Raw genomic sequence first — 13,733 nt, forward strand, 5'->3', positions numbered from 1 at the left:
CCATTGTATGCTTTTTATTGATTGGGGTACGTGATGTGTTAGCAATATGTATGGCAAGTTGATCTGGGGAGATTCTTGGTTATTCTTTAATCAATGGAGCACTACCAATTAGTTTCCTAAGAAGGCTCCAGGCTGTACGGCTGGAATGAGTAAAGTCAAGACCTTCAACTGTATTTACCCATTTTTTTCCTTCGGGATAAAATTTTTTCTAGAAGTTCGTCTGCTGTTTTTGAGTCTTTGTTCATCTGATATTCATTATAGAGTATCAGTACTAGTTCTAAATAATTTTAATCCTTTAGGAAATATGAAAGAAAAATACGAAAGAATATTTGCATAACATCTTTAAAGGTGATCAAATCATTACAGGATCGGATCTGCCTCGCAAAACCTGGACAAAAAACTCCTTAGCCCATCCATAACACAAACGTAAGTTTACGAAAACTCTTCGTGGGTGGAAGCCACATAAAAAAATAATAAAATTATAATAAGCAAATCGGGTTTTTTATTTATGTGGACTCTTTTAATCGTCAGGAAAAGGAAAAGGCAACTGTACAGCATTCAAATGCTGCCATCTTATGTTCCTAAACATTCACTATTATTTTTTATCGTAATTACGAAATCTACGATTGAAAAAAAAATGTTTCTCTAGTTAACGATTAGACTATCAATGCGGAACAAGAAACGCTGCCATATAGCAATTATAGCGAGTTTCCTGGATGAGGAAGAAAAAATTCTTACTTGAGAAGGTGGACTAATTCGAGAACATCTTTTTAAAAAAAAAGTCTAGAAAATGACTCTTGTCGGCGTCTTCTGTCTAATATTCTGACATTCTGGAAATGGAAATTTTGCCGCGCGGTATTACAGACATTTTCTAGCATATCTATGAAAGTTTAAAAAAAAAAAAGAAAGAAAGAAAGAAAAGAAAAGAAAAACTTGTATTCCCTTATTTTGGTAACTACATATATGTAACTAGAAATTGCGTAAATGGAGATCAAAGAAGAATGCTAACTACGCATGCGCATCTCTTGCATAACAACAGAAGGGAAAAGTCATTATTCCTGTGGTTAAGGTGTGTACAAATTTCGTCATCTGATGTAAAGCATGATATGGAATGCTTAGAACTGAATTAGTCAACGAAGAAATCATTCTGCAAAATAAGCATAACGATTTCTTCGTAGAACATCATAGCTTTATGTTGCAGTTACAATCGCGATCAAACTAAATCCCGAAATACTGATCCAAAAATTTTAGAAAAATAATCGGATTATAAGTCATCCAGTTAATAATATCATGAACGGCGAAAATATTCTGTCCATACATATATGAACAACTGAACCTGAGATGAATTGCGATTAAAAATATACAGTTCAGCAGTCAATGTAATAACATTAATAGTTTGATGTTTTAAGGATACTTGTGACATAAAGACTGAATAATATAAGCACGTAAACACAAGAAAGATATTTAATTATCCAAATATTTCGGTCTGGAAATAGTAGACCATCTTCAGTGGCACTACAAGAACAGTTTTTAAAAAAAATACAAGGTGGAATACTAACAATAGATCATTTAAAAATAGAACAAGCCGCGTGATGTTATATCACGAAGTATTAAAGGGAATATTTTTAAGCAGAGACATGATTGAAATAAAGATATTAATTAATAATTTCAATAACATAAAATTAATATGAATTAATGAGTTATCCAGATTAGACTTCCCCAGATTTTTGATACAGATATACAGTCATTCCGATTCAGGTTAGGACGATGGAGTAAGGCCTCTACGCTTTCTTTGAATGAACGTTCAAATTTATAGCGGGATCCATGTAAGAGGCGAGTTTTTGACCAAAGGACGTTGTGGTTAGTTTCAATCCCGTGCTGAGCCAATCCATATTTTTCAGGTTTGTTGTGATGAATAGAGGATTGATGTTCTTGGATTCTTTTTTCAAGAGAACGTCCAGTTTGTTCAAAATAGGAGAGATCACAGTTGCAGGGAATTTGATAAACTCCAGCAAGAGACATAGTTGAGCGTTTGTCTTTAGGAAAAGGAAAATGGAAAGTTAATAGGTGAATACGTAGCTGTTAACTCATATTTCTTCAGAATTCTTGCGATAGGTTCGTTCTGAAATCCCGGAAATGTATGGAATTGGAACTCGACGTATTGAATCTTTGTTGTTTTGTGGGGGATTATAAGAATCGAGAATATGTTGAGTACTCTTTTCGGAAAAGCCATTGAGTTTCATGTGTTGTTGGATAGTAGAAAGTTCTTTCTGTAGAAAATTAGAAGTAGAACAATTAGTTTTGGCTCTTCTGATTAGACATCTTATGATTCCTGTTTTTTGACAAGGATGATGGGCTGATTCTTTAAGAATATACCGACCTGTGAACGTTGGTTTCGTGTAAACTGTAGTTGTAAGAGTATTTGAAGGTGACGCAATCGCAATCGCAGGAACCTATCGCAATAATTCTGAAGAAATATGAGTTAACAGCTACGTATTCACCTATTAACAAATTATCTTCTCATTTTCCTTCTCCTAAAGACAAACGCTCAACTATGTCTCTTCCTGGAGTTTATCAAATTTCCCTGCAACTGTGATCTCTCCTATATTGGACAAACTGGACGTTCTCTTGAAAAAACAATCCAAGAACATCAATCCTCCATTCATTACAACAAACCTGAAAAATCTGGATTAGCTCAGCACGGGACTGAAACTAACCACAACATCCTTTGGTCAAAAACTCGCCAAAGTGTTAGTATTCCACCTTGTATTTTTTTTAAAAACTGTTCTTGTAGTGCCACTGAAGATGGCCTACTATTTCCAGACCGAAATATTTGGTTAATTAAATATCTTTCTTGTGTTTACGTGCATTTATCATTCATTAATAGTTTCTTAATGAACATCGCCGACTTATAGCCTAACAATAAAATGCTATCGAACGAAAAGACAAATTCAACAAAAGTAATGACTTCAGAAAATGCTCGATTAATCATACCATCCTCAATGAAATGATCACATAATAAAAATCACTGTAATTATTCATCGAGTTTTACAAATGCATTATTATTAAAATGCAAATATTATTACGGGAACAATATTAATGGATCACAAACATTTACGATTAATTCTGGAAACCCCATATCCCAAAACTTCATCTACTTAGTTATAAATTTCAATTACTCTTATTAAGATTGTTATGTAATAATTTATAAAATAAACATTTGATCATGCAATAATTAAATATTTTGTTTTCAAAATACTGCATTAGCATTAATCATGATTATCAATTAAGTATACTAATTATAATATTATAAAGACAGAATAGCAGATAATTAAGTCAGTATGGTGTTTATAGTTATCTGAAATACTGGGATGTTAAAAATATTTCAATATTTGCCATTATTATTACGTGACCACTCCATGTAGTTCAAGACCTTATCGTGGGAACCCACATTACTCCACAAAACCTACCGTCTATACTCTACTTAGTCCATCTATACGCTCATTAACAGTATTATTTGCATGCAAACTGCATTATTTGGCTGATTGTATTCTAAGTGCAAATGTACTCTTTGGCTGATTTTTCCTGATTGCATTAAATACCTCGATTTTCCTATAGAAAAACCTTGTTCACTACGTATGAGATCAGCTAACTCACTTTCGATTGAACATGCTCATATAAAAATTTCTCTCGTCACCACGAGAATCGGACTGAGGTTGTTTCCAGTCGAAGAATGAGATGTCCCCTATTTCTTCCAGTTATAGTGCGAAGGCAATGATTCAGCAAGGTCTAATTATTTGTATGTTTATTGTGAAACTATAAATAAACTGGGCAATGTCATTCGCGTTAAGGAACATGAAACATAATTATTGTGAATTAAAAAAAGAAGGAAAAAAGAAACCGCACACCCAGCTTCCTGTAGAAGTTTCGACAACGGAAACTGTTATCGAAGGTAAACATCAACGGAACCCATTTCCCGAAGGGATGAATCAAATCATTGTTGAAATTGAAACCACTATATTCCTTTAGCTAAATATATAATGTTATACAATGTGATTGAAATGTGATTGAAAAAATTTAAAGTAGAATAGATTTCTGACTCTGTATTTTTATTATTATTATTATTATTATTATTATTATTATTATTATTATTATTATTATTATTATTATTATTATTATTATTATTATTATTAATAATGGAGTTTTCATTTGAATACAGGGACGGTTTCTTTCTATTTCTAATATTAATTTGATTCTGGTTCTCTGTTGGTATTTTCCACTCTCTTTCTAAACTTAATACGTGGTTAAACATTATCTCAGTTCAAGCAGTGCTCTCGATGTACTAATATTAAAAATAACTATATTGTGAAACGCAGTTCAAATATATTCAAATATATCCATTTGTTCCAGTACCGGTTCTACAACTATTACTATCTTGTCTTCCTATCCCGTATTAAAACCGACTTCTTGTTATCTTTCTCTAGGACGTTGCACATCGTTTTCGACTACAATAAAATCTGATGGCATCATATTAGTGATGTAATAATGTAACTATCTGTATATAATAACATTATATATGTTATTAGATAAGGAATGTAGGAATCTTTTAAAGAACAACCTGAAAACACACACACAGTTAAAGAGAGAGAGAGAGAGAGAAAGAAAGAAAGAAAGAGAGAATTACTATTATGAAATTCTAAATAACTGACTCCAATCAGAATACAATTAATTACTTTAATGTGCTTATCGAGCAAGCAATTTAAACCCAACCAAGTGTTTTGGCTGCTGCAGAAGCTATAGTTAAAATAAGGTTGTGCCAGGAAAGATATGAGGTGCAAGTGAGTCCAAGAAGAGAAATATGATTGTGTTTGAATATTTCAGTATTACTGCAGGTAAGGGAGAAGGATGCGAGCTCTTTGGAGCGAGAGATTAGACAGGACTGAGTTTTGATGGCATTGAAGTTTACAATGTTGTCCTTGTTCCACTGGGATATAGCTAGGAAATCTGAGTTCAAGTCACTGGTCGTAGTCGACCTTGAGGATTCTAATACTTGAGCACCAGAAGTTTGTCGAAGGAAAAGGTGGAATAGAGTGTACTATCGTCAGCAAAGCTATGAATAGGATTGGAAGGATGTAAGAGCATGTCATTTATATACAAAAGGAAGCGAGTGGATGACAGAACAGAACCCTGGGGTGTTCCTGCATGATGGGCAAATCTGAGGATGCCGTCCACCGTGATACATAGTGTGCGACCAGTGAAAAAAAAAAAACTGGTGATCCAGTTGCAGAGTGGGAAAAGCAAACCATAGGATGGCAGAGTTTGGTGAGTAGGCTCCTGTACACAACCTAATCAAATGCCTTTGAAATGTCGAGGGCGACCACATGAATTTCTCAAAATTTCTCCATGTTTTGAGTCCATAGGTGGTGAAAGCAAGTTCAGCTGTAGATCGCGTGTGGCGGAATCCACACTGCTGGTCACTTATTTTTTGGTATGTTTCAAGATGGTTCAGGAGTTGGTTGTTGATGACCTTTTCTATAATTTTTGAGAGAAAGAAGCGAGCGCAATTGAAATGTAATTCGTTGGTTGCAACACCCACAGAAACGAGACACAGAAAACGGAAACATATGAATCCAAATAGCTGTTTTAATTGAAAAGGGTCAAAAAAATTAATTGACAATATGTTAGGCCGCCGAATCTCTAGTACGAAATTGTTCTCTATAATTCTCTATATGTTCTCTATAACAACGAATTCTCGTGACGGTTTTATTAAAATTAATTTACACTCAGTTTATCCCTAAATTTTATTTAGGAGTTTTTGCAATTTTTGCAAAATAATAATAATAATAATAATAATAATAATAATAATAATAATAATTATTATTATTATTATTATTATTATTATCATCTGCGTGTTCACTCAATTTCGTCTCAACCGTGATGACCAATATCATACTTTTTTTAAACCTGCAAATGATTGCAGAAATAAGCTGAGCCAATGGCAATGAGTTTCAATTCCTTTGAATTCAACTAAACAGATTTATTTCATTCGGTAACATTTTTAAAGTTATTCCAACTCTATATATATAACCTGTTACCCCAGAAAATAAAATACATATTTAACATCAGGCTATCAACCAATTTTTATCTCACATCCGTTCTATCTAAAGTAATGCGAAGGTTTTCAACAGACAACGTCTACAACACGTTGGGAACTGCTATCTAATTAGTAATCAGTATGTACTTTGCTATTCTATATCTACACAAGACCGTCTAGCCTACTTAACACAATTCTGGACGAATTCCATGGAAAGTTTGGAGAAACCTATGCTGTTGCTCTTGACAACTCAAAGGCTTTTGGTAAGGTCTGGCATCTAAGGATTTCGACAAGTTACCATCATTTGGAATGTCTACCGCCATTGCAACTTGAACCTGAGAGAACCAGTTTTCTGTCAGATTACTTGTAATGGTAAACGGAGTTCTCTTTTCTGGCTTCCCTATCAATGCTGGTATCCATCAGAGTTTTGTTGTTCAGTGCAAACCTGCAAACCCTATTTATAGTTTTGCTGATGATAGCACCCTCCACTTGGCCTAATACAACAAGTCTTGTAGTGCTCAAACCTCCAGCTTCAAGATCATCTGCAATAAGTGCCTTGAACACGGATCTCCACAGTAGCCTTGATGGCAGTGAAAATAACCTAGTCAACTTCAATGATTCCGAAACTTAGTTTTGCTTGTTTTCTCGCAAAAAAATAAAATAAAAAATAAAACAATAAAAATTACACCTCAAAAATCAAGACCAAATCTCTCTTCTAGAACTGAGTTTTACTACAAACTTTTCCTGGCACAATCATATCACTTCTTTTGCGTCATCAGATGCCAAAAATGTTGGCATCCTTTTCCGCTCAAGATTGTACTTCTCTGCTGAAGAGTTACTTACTCTGAATAAATCTAAAATACGACCAACAGTGGAATAATTGGTCTCTCGTTTGGAGTGGTGCACCTAAGACCTCCATAGAAATTATTGATGTGTTCAGAGGCCAGATTTCTTGATTATTGATACAATGTAAATCAGTTTCTGCATTTCTGCATATTCATTGCATCTTAATTCTTTGGAACAGCCTCCTCCCGTGAAGCATTTCCAAAGGACTGCAAATTCCAACCGTTTAAGTAGAATATCAACAGATTACTCCTGACTAGTCTGCAGCAGCTATTTATTTATTATAAGCTCTTCTGTCTTTCGTGTGTGAGAGTAATATAAAACATTACTATACAAGTGAAGAGGCTACTAGAATCAGGCAGTTTTTCAATAAGCAAATAAAAAATGAAATCCTCCCTTGTAAATATAAATTCAGAAAAAGTGTGAAGTGGTCGGTAATATCCTAAAACCTTAAAACATTTTACTAACAAGAATTTTTTCTGAATTGGTTATTGAAAACATGAATATGTATGGAGGCTGCAAAAAATGTTAAACTGAAATAGAAATGCGAGAATTGATGAAATATGCCTAAAAATGAAAACTTAAAACAAATAAATTGTATCACCTTTTGGGGATGTACTTCTAGCCCTGCTAATGGGTTGTCTTATCAATTTCATACAGTTGCGAACAAATACATATACAGTCATAGAATCTACAGAATAGATCTTAACAATTGGTAAGAATCTTGTTCAGATGCAGGTAAATTCTGCTACTCTTTTTCATATTAGACTGAATTAAATCATTCTTGGATAGACGCCAAAGGTTTATTTCTCCGAAAATTGTCGTTTTTCTTATTTCAAGCAGCCAAGCACTGTTACAGAAATATAAACAATACACATCATGCGTGCTTTAATTTATATTTGTAAGTGAGCTATGCAAACACGTTCACAGTTAAGACAATGAAAAAAATAGAAATCCCGTATGTGAATATGATTTTGTCACAAAAACGTGATAAGACGATAATAAAATATTTAAAGGAAAAGAACCTTTCCTATTGGAATTAAATCAAAAGTAATCCCATTAAAATCAAACTCAAAACCATTAAGTTCGTAGAAAAACAAGTGTTCGCTATCCAATGGAAACGTTTAGAACATACGACTTTTTTTTGCATGTTGTTCGATGTGGAGGATATTGCGAGGAAAAGGGGAAATATCTTAGACGCGTGGTTTCTTGTGTAATCGTTGTACCTGGTAATACCTGGAACGCAATTACCTGAAAAGGGGCAATTAAAAAATAGTTATTCGTTCAGTTTCCTTTTAGAGCGGAAAATACTAAACTACATAAATGATATTTAAAGGAAAGAGAAATATCATCTTTAGAAATATTTTAGTTAATCTATGTCAGTAAACATGAGGTGTTTTTTGCTTTTTCTTGTGACCTTCGCTTTGGTTTCTGGTTGTTTGTCTTGGTTTATAAGCGAACCTGTGACTCTGGTAGATGGTAAGCTTCATTTCGTTTCTTTTTATTTAATGAAATAGTATAGCGCGTAAAATTGTTGAACATAGCTGGTCTTTTCATTTTACATACGCGTATTTATATCCTATTAGTAGATATTGGACATTTCTTTTAACTTTGGTTAATGTCCAGAATACGTAAGGAAGTTTTTGCTGATAATAAAGTAGCCATTATGTTCATATCGTTCATTGTCTTTCAGATATTTAAAACAGACAGAAAACCGCTAATAATAGCTTTTTTTTTTAATATCTGAAATTATTTATGTACGCATAGATGTTTCGTATTTTAGTTCCTTTTTCATTATCTAAAAGAAGAATTATTTTGTTATTTAGAGGATCAATTTATCATTTGTTTTCACTTGCCATGCATGTCTGTTAACATACATTGTTTTTTTAATTAAAAAAAAATCTTCCACAACATTGAACCCCATCAGCTTCCTCAGCGTCCAGGGATTCAATCGATGGTCTAGATCGAAACATTTTCTCAAGTCATAGGACTGAGGTTCAACTTCTTAGACCTCTTTCTTTTCTAACGTATTTGCTGTTGACCTGAGAGTTTTGTCAGCCTTCATTCACTAAATCCTCTGTGAGTTAATTTTTGAAAACTCATTGACGAAATCCCCAAAAGACTTAAAAAACATTTTGACTCCTGAACAATATTGTTTTTTTTTATTCTCTACTTATATAAATGGGATACATTTAAATAAAGCATCCATTAATACGAATATTGTACTTATGTATCTGAGTTACAGGTATCACAAAAAATACATTAAACGATATCTTCTGTCTCAATTTTAACATAAGAAATTAGTCAATTTAACTACTTCTGTTTTTTTTTTTTTTTAAAAAAAGATTTAAATAAATATTATTTGAAAAACTTGATAAAATTAATGTCTTGGCCCTGCTCCCATCTGAATTGAACAGACATTGCAAATAAATACATTATAATGATTCTGCAATACTCTTTATATAAAATAGCATTTTCTGTTTACAGGCAAATGTCAGTCTTCCGTACATGGGAATCGCTCTCTTGACGAAGTTTGGTTTCAGGATGAGAGGTGTGGTAGATTTGTCTGTGTTTTTCTGTATCCAGGAGTAGCAGAAATTCATGGCATTGGGTAAGTCATTTGGACAGTTAACTAAGTTTCTCAGTAAAAAAAAAAATAATAATGCGATCGCTAAGATGTACCAATGAATAGATTATCTTTTTATTGATTTGCATTTTAATTAACAAGAATTATGAAAATATTTCACAAAATATCATTAATTAAAACTCGTTTACTCCAGTGAAGTATTTTAATTTACTTTTAAAGCTTGTAGCCTATCGGGGCTAATATAAACCTAATTTTAGTAATAATAAAATGGTTAATACTGTCTCTGCAATTTGGTGATGTGTCTGCCAGGCATGTGTTCTGTAGTCAGTGTATATGTTCTTCAAAAGAAATACCTCAACTCTCCTGGAATATACAGTATTTGCTTTTATTTTTTTACCCTTGGCTTTGTGGCTGCAAAGCAACCGACTATGCGACTTGCTAAATCACCTTAGATTAAACAAATCTTATAGATATTCCTCACTTTAGGAAGTGAGGGGGTGTGTGATTAGAGCAAAAGATTTTGTGTATAATGCTTAAATTGGGTCTCCCACAATGAGTCTCCGGACCCCATGGAGATGCCGTAAAATAAAAAAAAATTTAAATAATAATAATAATAATATATGCCAGCGACCCTTTTCAATAAATACATTGGACAAAAGAAGACGGTACAAACTAGACCGCAAAACTAGAAAACTAATGACTGTGCATCCTACATTACATTCACAAATGATGTTGACTGGTTATACCTACCAAGGAGAATAGGTGGACGGGGTCTGCTGGAAGTGAGACAGACTGTGGAAGAAGAAGAAATTAGCACTTGAAAAGTTGCATCGACAATAGCTCTGAGCCAATGCTTCAAGCAATTACACAAGAAGGCCTTCTAAAAGCAACAGGAAACAAATCTGATTACAAAAAAAGGAACAGCAAAATAACCGATATGTGCGCTGGAAAAATAAACCCTTGCATGGCCAATTTCTTAGAGATACTGAGGACAAAATTGACGTAAACAAGGCGTGGCAATGCTACAATATAGACATATCAAAAAAGAAACAGAAGGATTTTTTTCTAGCAGCTCAAGAACAGGCATTACAAACTAATGCAATGAAAGCAAAAATTTTGAACATCAACAATAACAGTAAAACATCTAATCAATGCCTGCAGCAAGATAGCTCAAACTGGTTATAAATACCGCCATGATCTAGTGGCCAAAATAGTTCATTGGCATGTATGCAAAAAATTTGGCTTTCCTACTTCTGATAACTGGCGGCAGCATAAAAGTGAGACTGTATTGGAAAACGAAACAGCAAAAATCCTCCGGGACTTTCGAATACAAACTGATCAGCATTTGGAACACAATAGACCTGACATCACAATTATCGAACATCGACAGGTTTGGATTATCGATATTGCAGTACCCAGTGATAACAACATTAATAACAAAGAACTGCAAAATTACTAAATATCGAGATCTGGCAATCTAAGTTGGCCGGCTGTGACTTAAACACACCAAAGTCATCCCAATAGTTATCGGTGCACTTGGTGCAACTTCAAAGAAGCTCTCCAACTATTTACAGCAATTAAATATCAACGAAGTGACCCCATATGACCTACAAAAAACATTACTTGGAACAGTCCATATTTTACGACCCTGACAGACCATTCTTAGATTCTTGGGTAGAATCTGAATTGTTCTGTATCAACAGTCAAATTGTTATTTAAATAATATTTGTTGTTTATATAATGTTTTTTAAATCTTGTTTTGACTGTGTTCCAATTATGTGAATAAATAATAATATATGCCATCGACGCTTTTCAATAAATCCAATTAAATTACCGCTAGTTCTTAAAGGCCCATGACAGGTGAGATATCTAAATCTAATCTAATCTAAATATGTAAATCTAGTCTGGTAATAGGAGTACCCATTCACAAATCATTCATTTAATTCATAAAAACTTCACAGTTTTATGACAATCATGAGAAATGCATATCAGATATGAGCACATGCCCAAATGCGTTGTGATCAGATGTCTCAACAGAATGTTAATCGACCCTTCTCAAAATGTTAAAAAAAATAATGAGTCATTGAACGCTTAAGTTCCCCATAAAGTTTAGGCGCTTTTTTAGCGCTAGCAATCTTTTAGATATCGTTAAGTAGTGGCAACCAGTAACTTTGTCGTCTCGATCCTCGCCACTGATTACCAAGCTTATTGCTATCGACGATCAAAAAAAGTATTGGGAAGGAAGCAAGGCATTTATTTGTAACCCTCTCGTGATTCTAAACCCTAATACTCGTACTGTGGTCTAAATAAAAGGCCACAAAAACTTTCTCTAGTCAGCGAGTACATTCGGACCTACAGTTTTTCTTTTGGCTTCAGTATAGTCCCAGAAATGTTGCCCCATGGCTAATCGACATCCCCCTCGTACTTTAAGAATTTAAATAACTTAATATCTTTAATTATTCATGAAAGTCATTCCGATATTTTTCATTGATCACAATATTAGTCAGCGCTGACCTATTTCATAAAAAAAAAATCCGCATACCTAGCGCCCTCTGTCTTTTTGAAAAGTAGAATAAGAAATGGAGCTAGAAACAATAAGGTTGTTACACGCATAGGCAATATAAATAATAATGTACATTAAACTTGAATAATAAATTAATTGATAAAATAAGTGAAATTAAATAACAGTATCGTTAACGAACTAAAGTATGCATATATCATTTCTTTTGCTTTCAGATTGATTACTAAAACATTAATAAACATTAATATCAAATGATAAGCTAAGTAAATGCATTAAGTATAATAGAATAGCCAATGATACATAAGATGAATAATTAATGATAAACTAATTGTGATAATAGGATTAACATTAGTAGAATTCCCAACATGTTCTAATTGCTGGGAAATTTAATCATTATTAATTATATATTTAAAATATTGTTCTATTTGCAGGTGCGAGTCTAACTCCACTATATTTCCTCATTGTCGTGTAATAGCTGAAGGAATGACAAATGCTAGATTTCCAGCATGCTGTCCGAGTGTGGATTGCTTCTACTAACAAGCACGCTTGAGAAATTTTTAAGATCTTTCAACTGTAAATCTAATGCTGAAAGGAGATGTGTTTGAGGTTTCTCCATTTGATGTATTTTCCACTCAGCAAGGATAACGTTGCAGTTGTTACATCTGATGCTTAATAAAATTCTGTGTGCTTGAAGTGGTATTTAATTATTTTTTAAGATATTAAGAGCACTTTTTGCTGTATGAATTAAATTCTCTAGAACTTTAACAAATCTCTAAGCTCATCAGTGGATGAACTGGTCCTGAATGTGAATGCTTCGTGATATATCGAGCAGTGGCGGCTCGTGGCTTGAAATCATAGCAAAATAAATTGTTGATTTTAGAGAATCCAATAGTGATTAACTGGAAACAGATTCCAGTTGAATAAATCTCTTTTAAAACATATTTCTGATAATAAAACCGGCAAGATTAATCATTAACAATAAATAATGTTTTTTTTCTGTTACAGACATTTACAATAAAATAGAAATGTTTTGAGATAATTAATAAATCCGATTTTTACTAAAACAGTTCAGCATTCTATGGTTAGCAGTGATGTCACTAAGGCAACATTTCTACAAAATGTCTTTGACAAACGCTCACAGTTATCGTCACTTATATTTCAAGAAAACGTAATTGATATAAACCATATAAAGTGTTCTCCTCTAAATAAAGTCCAAAAGCTGATATTGTCATTACATGACACGATTTGGTGTCGTCCATGACTGAAGATAAACATTTCATCTCCAAAACGTGATAAATGTGTTGTTCAGCATCAAGCACTAGAAGCAGTGGGTCTGCTTTAGATGCAATATCAAGAAGGCATTACGATATACAGTTAAACACCGTAGAAAATAGAATTCAAAGTCGAATTTCTAGAATCGGAAACTGATCGAAGCTTCCTTGCGCAAAATGATTGTAAATAACGTTCATGGGATCTCTAAGTTTCATTCTTTTTGCTATCTGCTTTAGTCAAATGGAATCAACTGGGATATCCAGTGATGTCGTATCAATTATAGGAGGTACGTTCAATGGTTCTATTCACATTTACTATACCGAGAGTTACCGATTGTGGTTTTTGGTTTGTGTTGTTATGCGAATCTCAGCCATTACAATTTGTTAACTTATTGTACATTGGTACAACTGGTTAAT

At 33.3% G+C, this 13,733-nt stretch overlaps 1 protein-coding gene across 1 annotated transcript; it reads left to right on the top strand.

The window, feature by feature from the left end:
* Positions 1-8,314: 8,314 nt before the first annotated feature.
* On the top strand, positions 8,315-12,738 carry LOC150100125 (uncharacterized). Its single transcript, XM_090402323.1, has 3 exons — positions 8,315-8,416; positions 9,425-9,548; positions 12,477-12,738. Exons 1-3 carry the CDS (start codon positions 8,326-8,328, stop codon positions 12,580-12,582), a joined length of 321 nt encoding a protein of 106 aa, XP_090258449.1. The 5' UTR covers positions 8,315-8,325; the 3' UTR covers positions 12,583-12,738.
* Positions 12,739-13,733: the final 995 nt, after the last annotated feature.

The sequence above is a fragment of the Typopeltis vanoorti genome, chromosome 13 (genome assembly GCF_054136105.1).
Source record: "Typopeltis vanoorti isolate ZY-2024b chromosome 13, IOZ_Tvanoo_1.0, whole genome shotgun sequence".
Lineage (NCBI taxonomy): Eukaryota > Metazoa > Arthropoda > Arachnida > Uropygi > Thelyphonidae > Typopeltis > Typopeltis vanoorti.

Excerpts from the sequence above, each read along its gene's own strand:
- LOC150100125 (XM_090402323.1), top strand. The coding sequence starts at position 8,326 with ATGAGGTGTTTTTTGCTTTTTCTTGTGACCTTCGCTTTGGTTTCTGGT. Across the intron at positions 8,417-9,424 it reads ACCTGTGACTCTGGTAGATG|GCAAATGTCAGTCTTCCGTA; the intron begins GTAAGCTTCATT and ends TTCTGTTTACAG. Across the intron at positions 9,549-12,476 it reads GCAGAAATTCATGGCATTGG|GTGCGAGTCTAACTCCACTA; the intron begins GTAAGTCATTTG and ends TTCTATTTGCAG.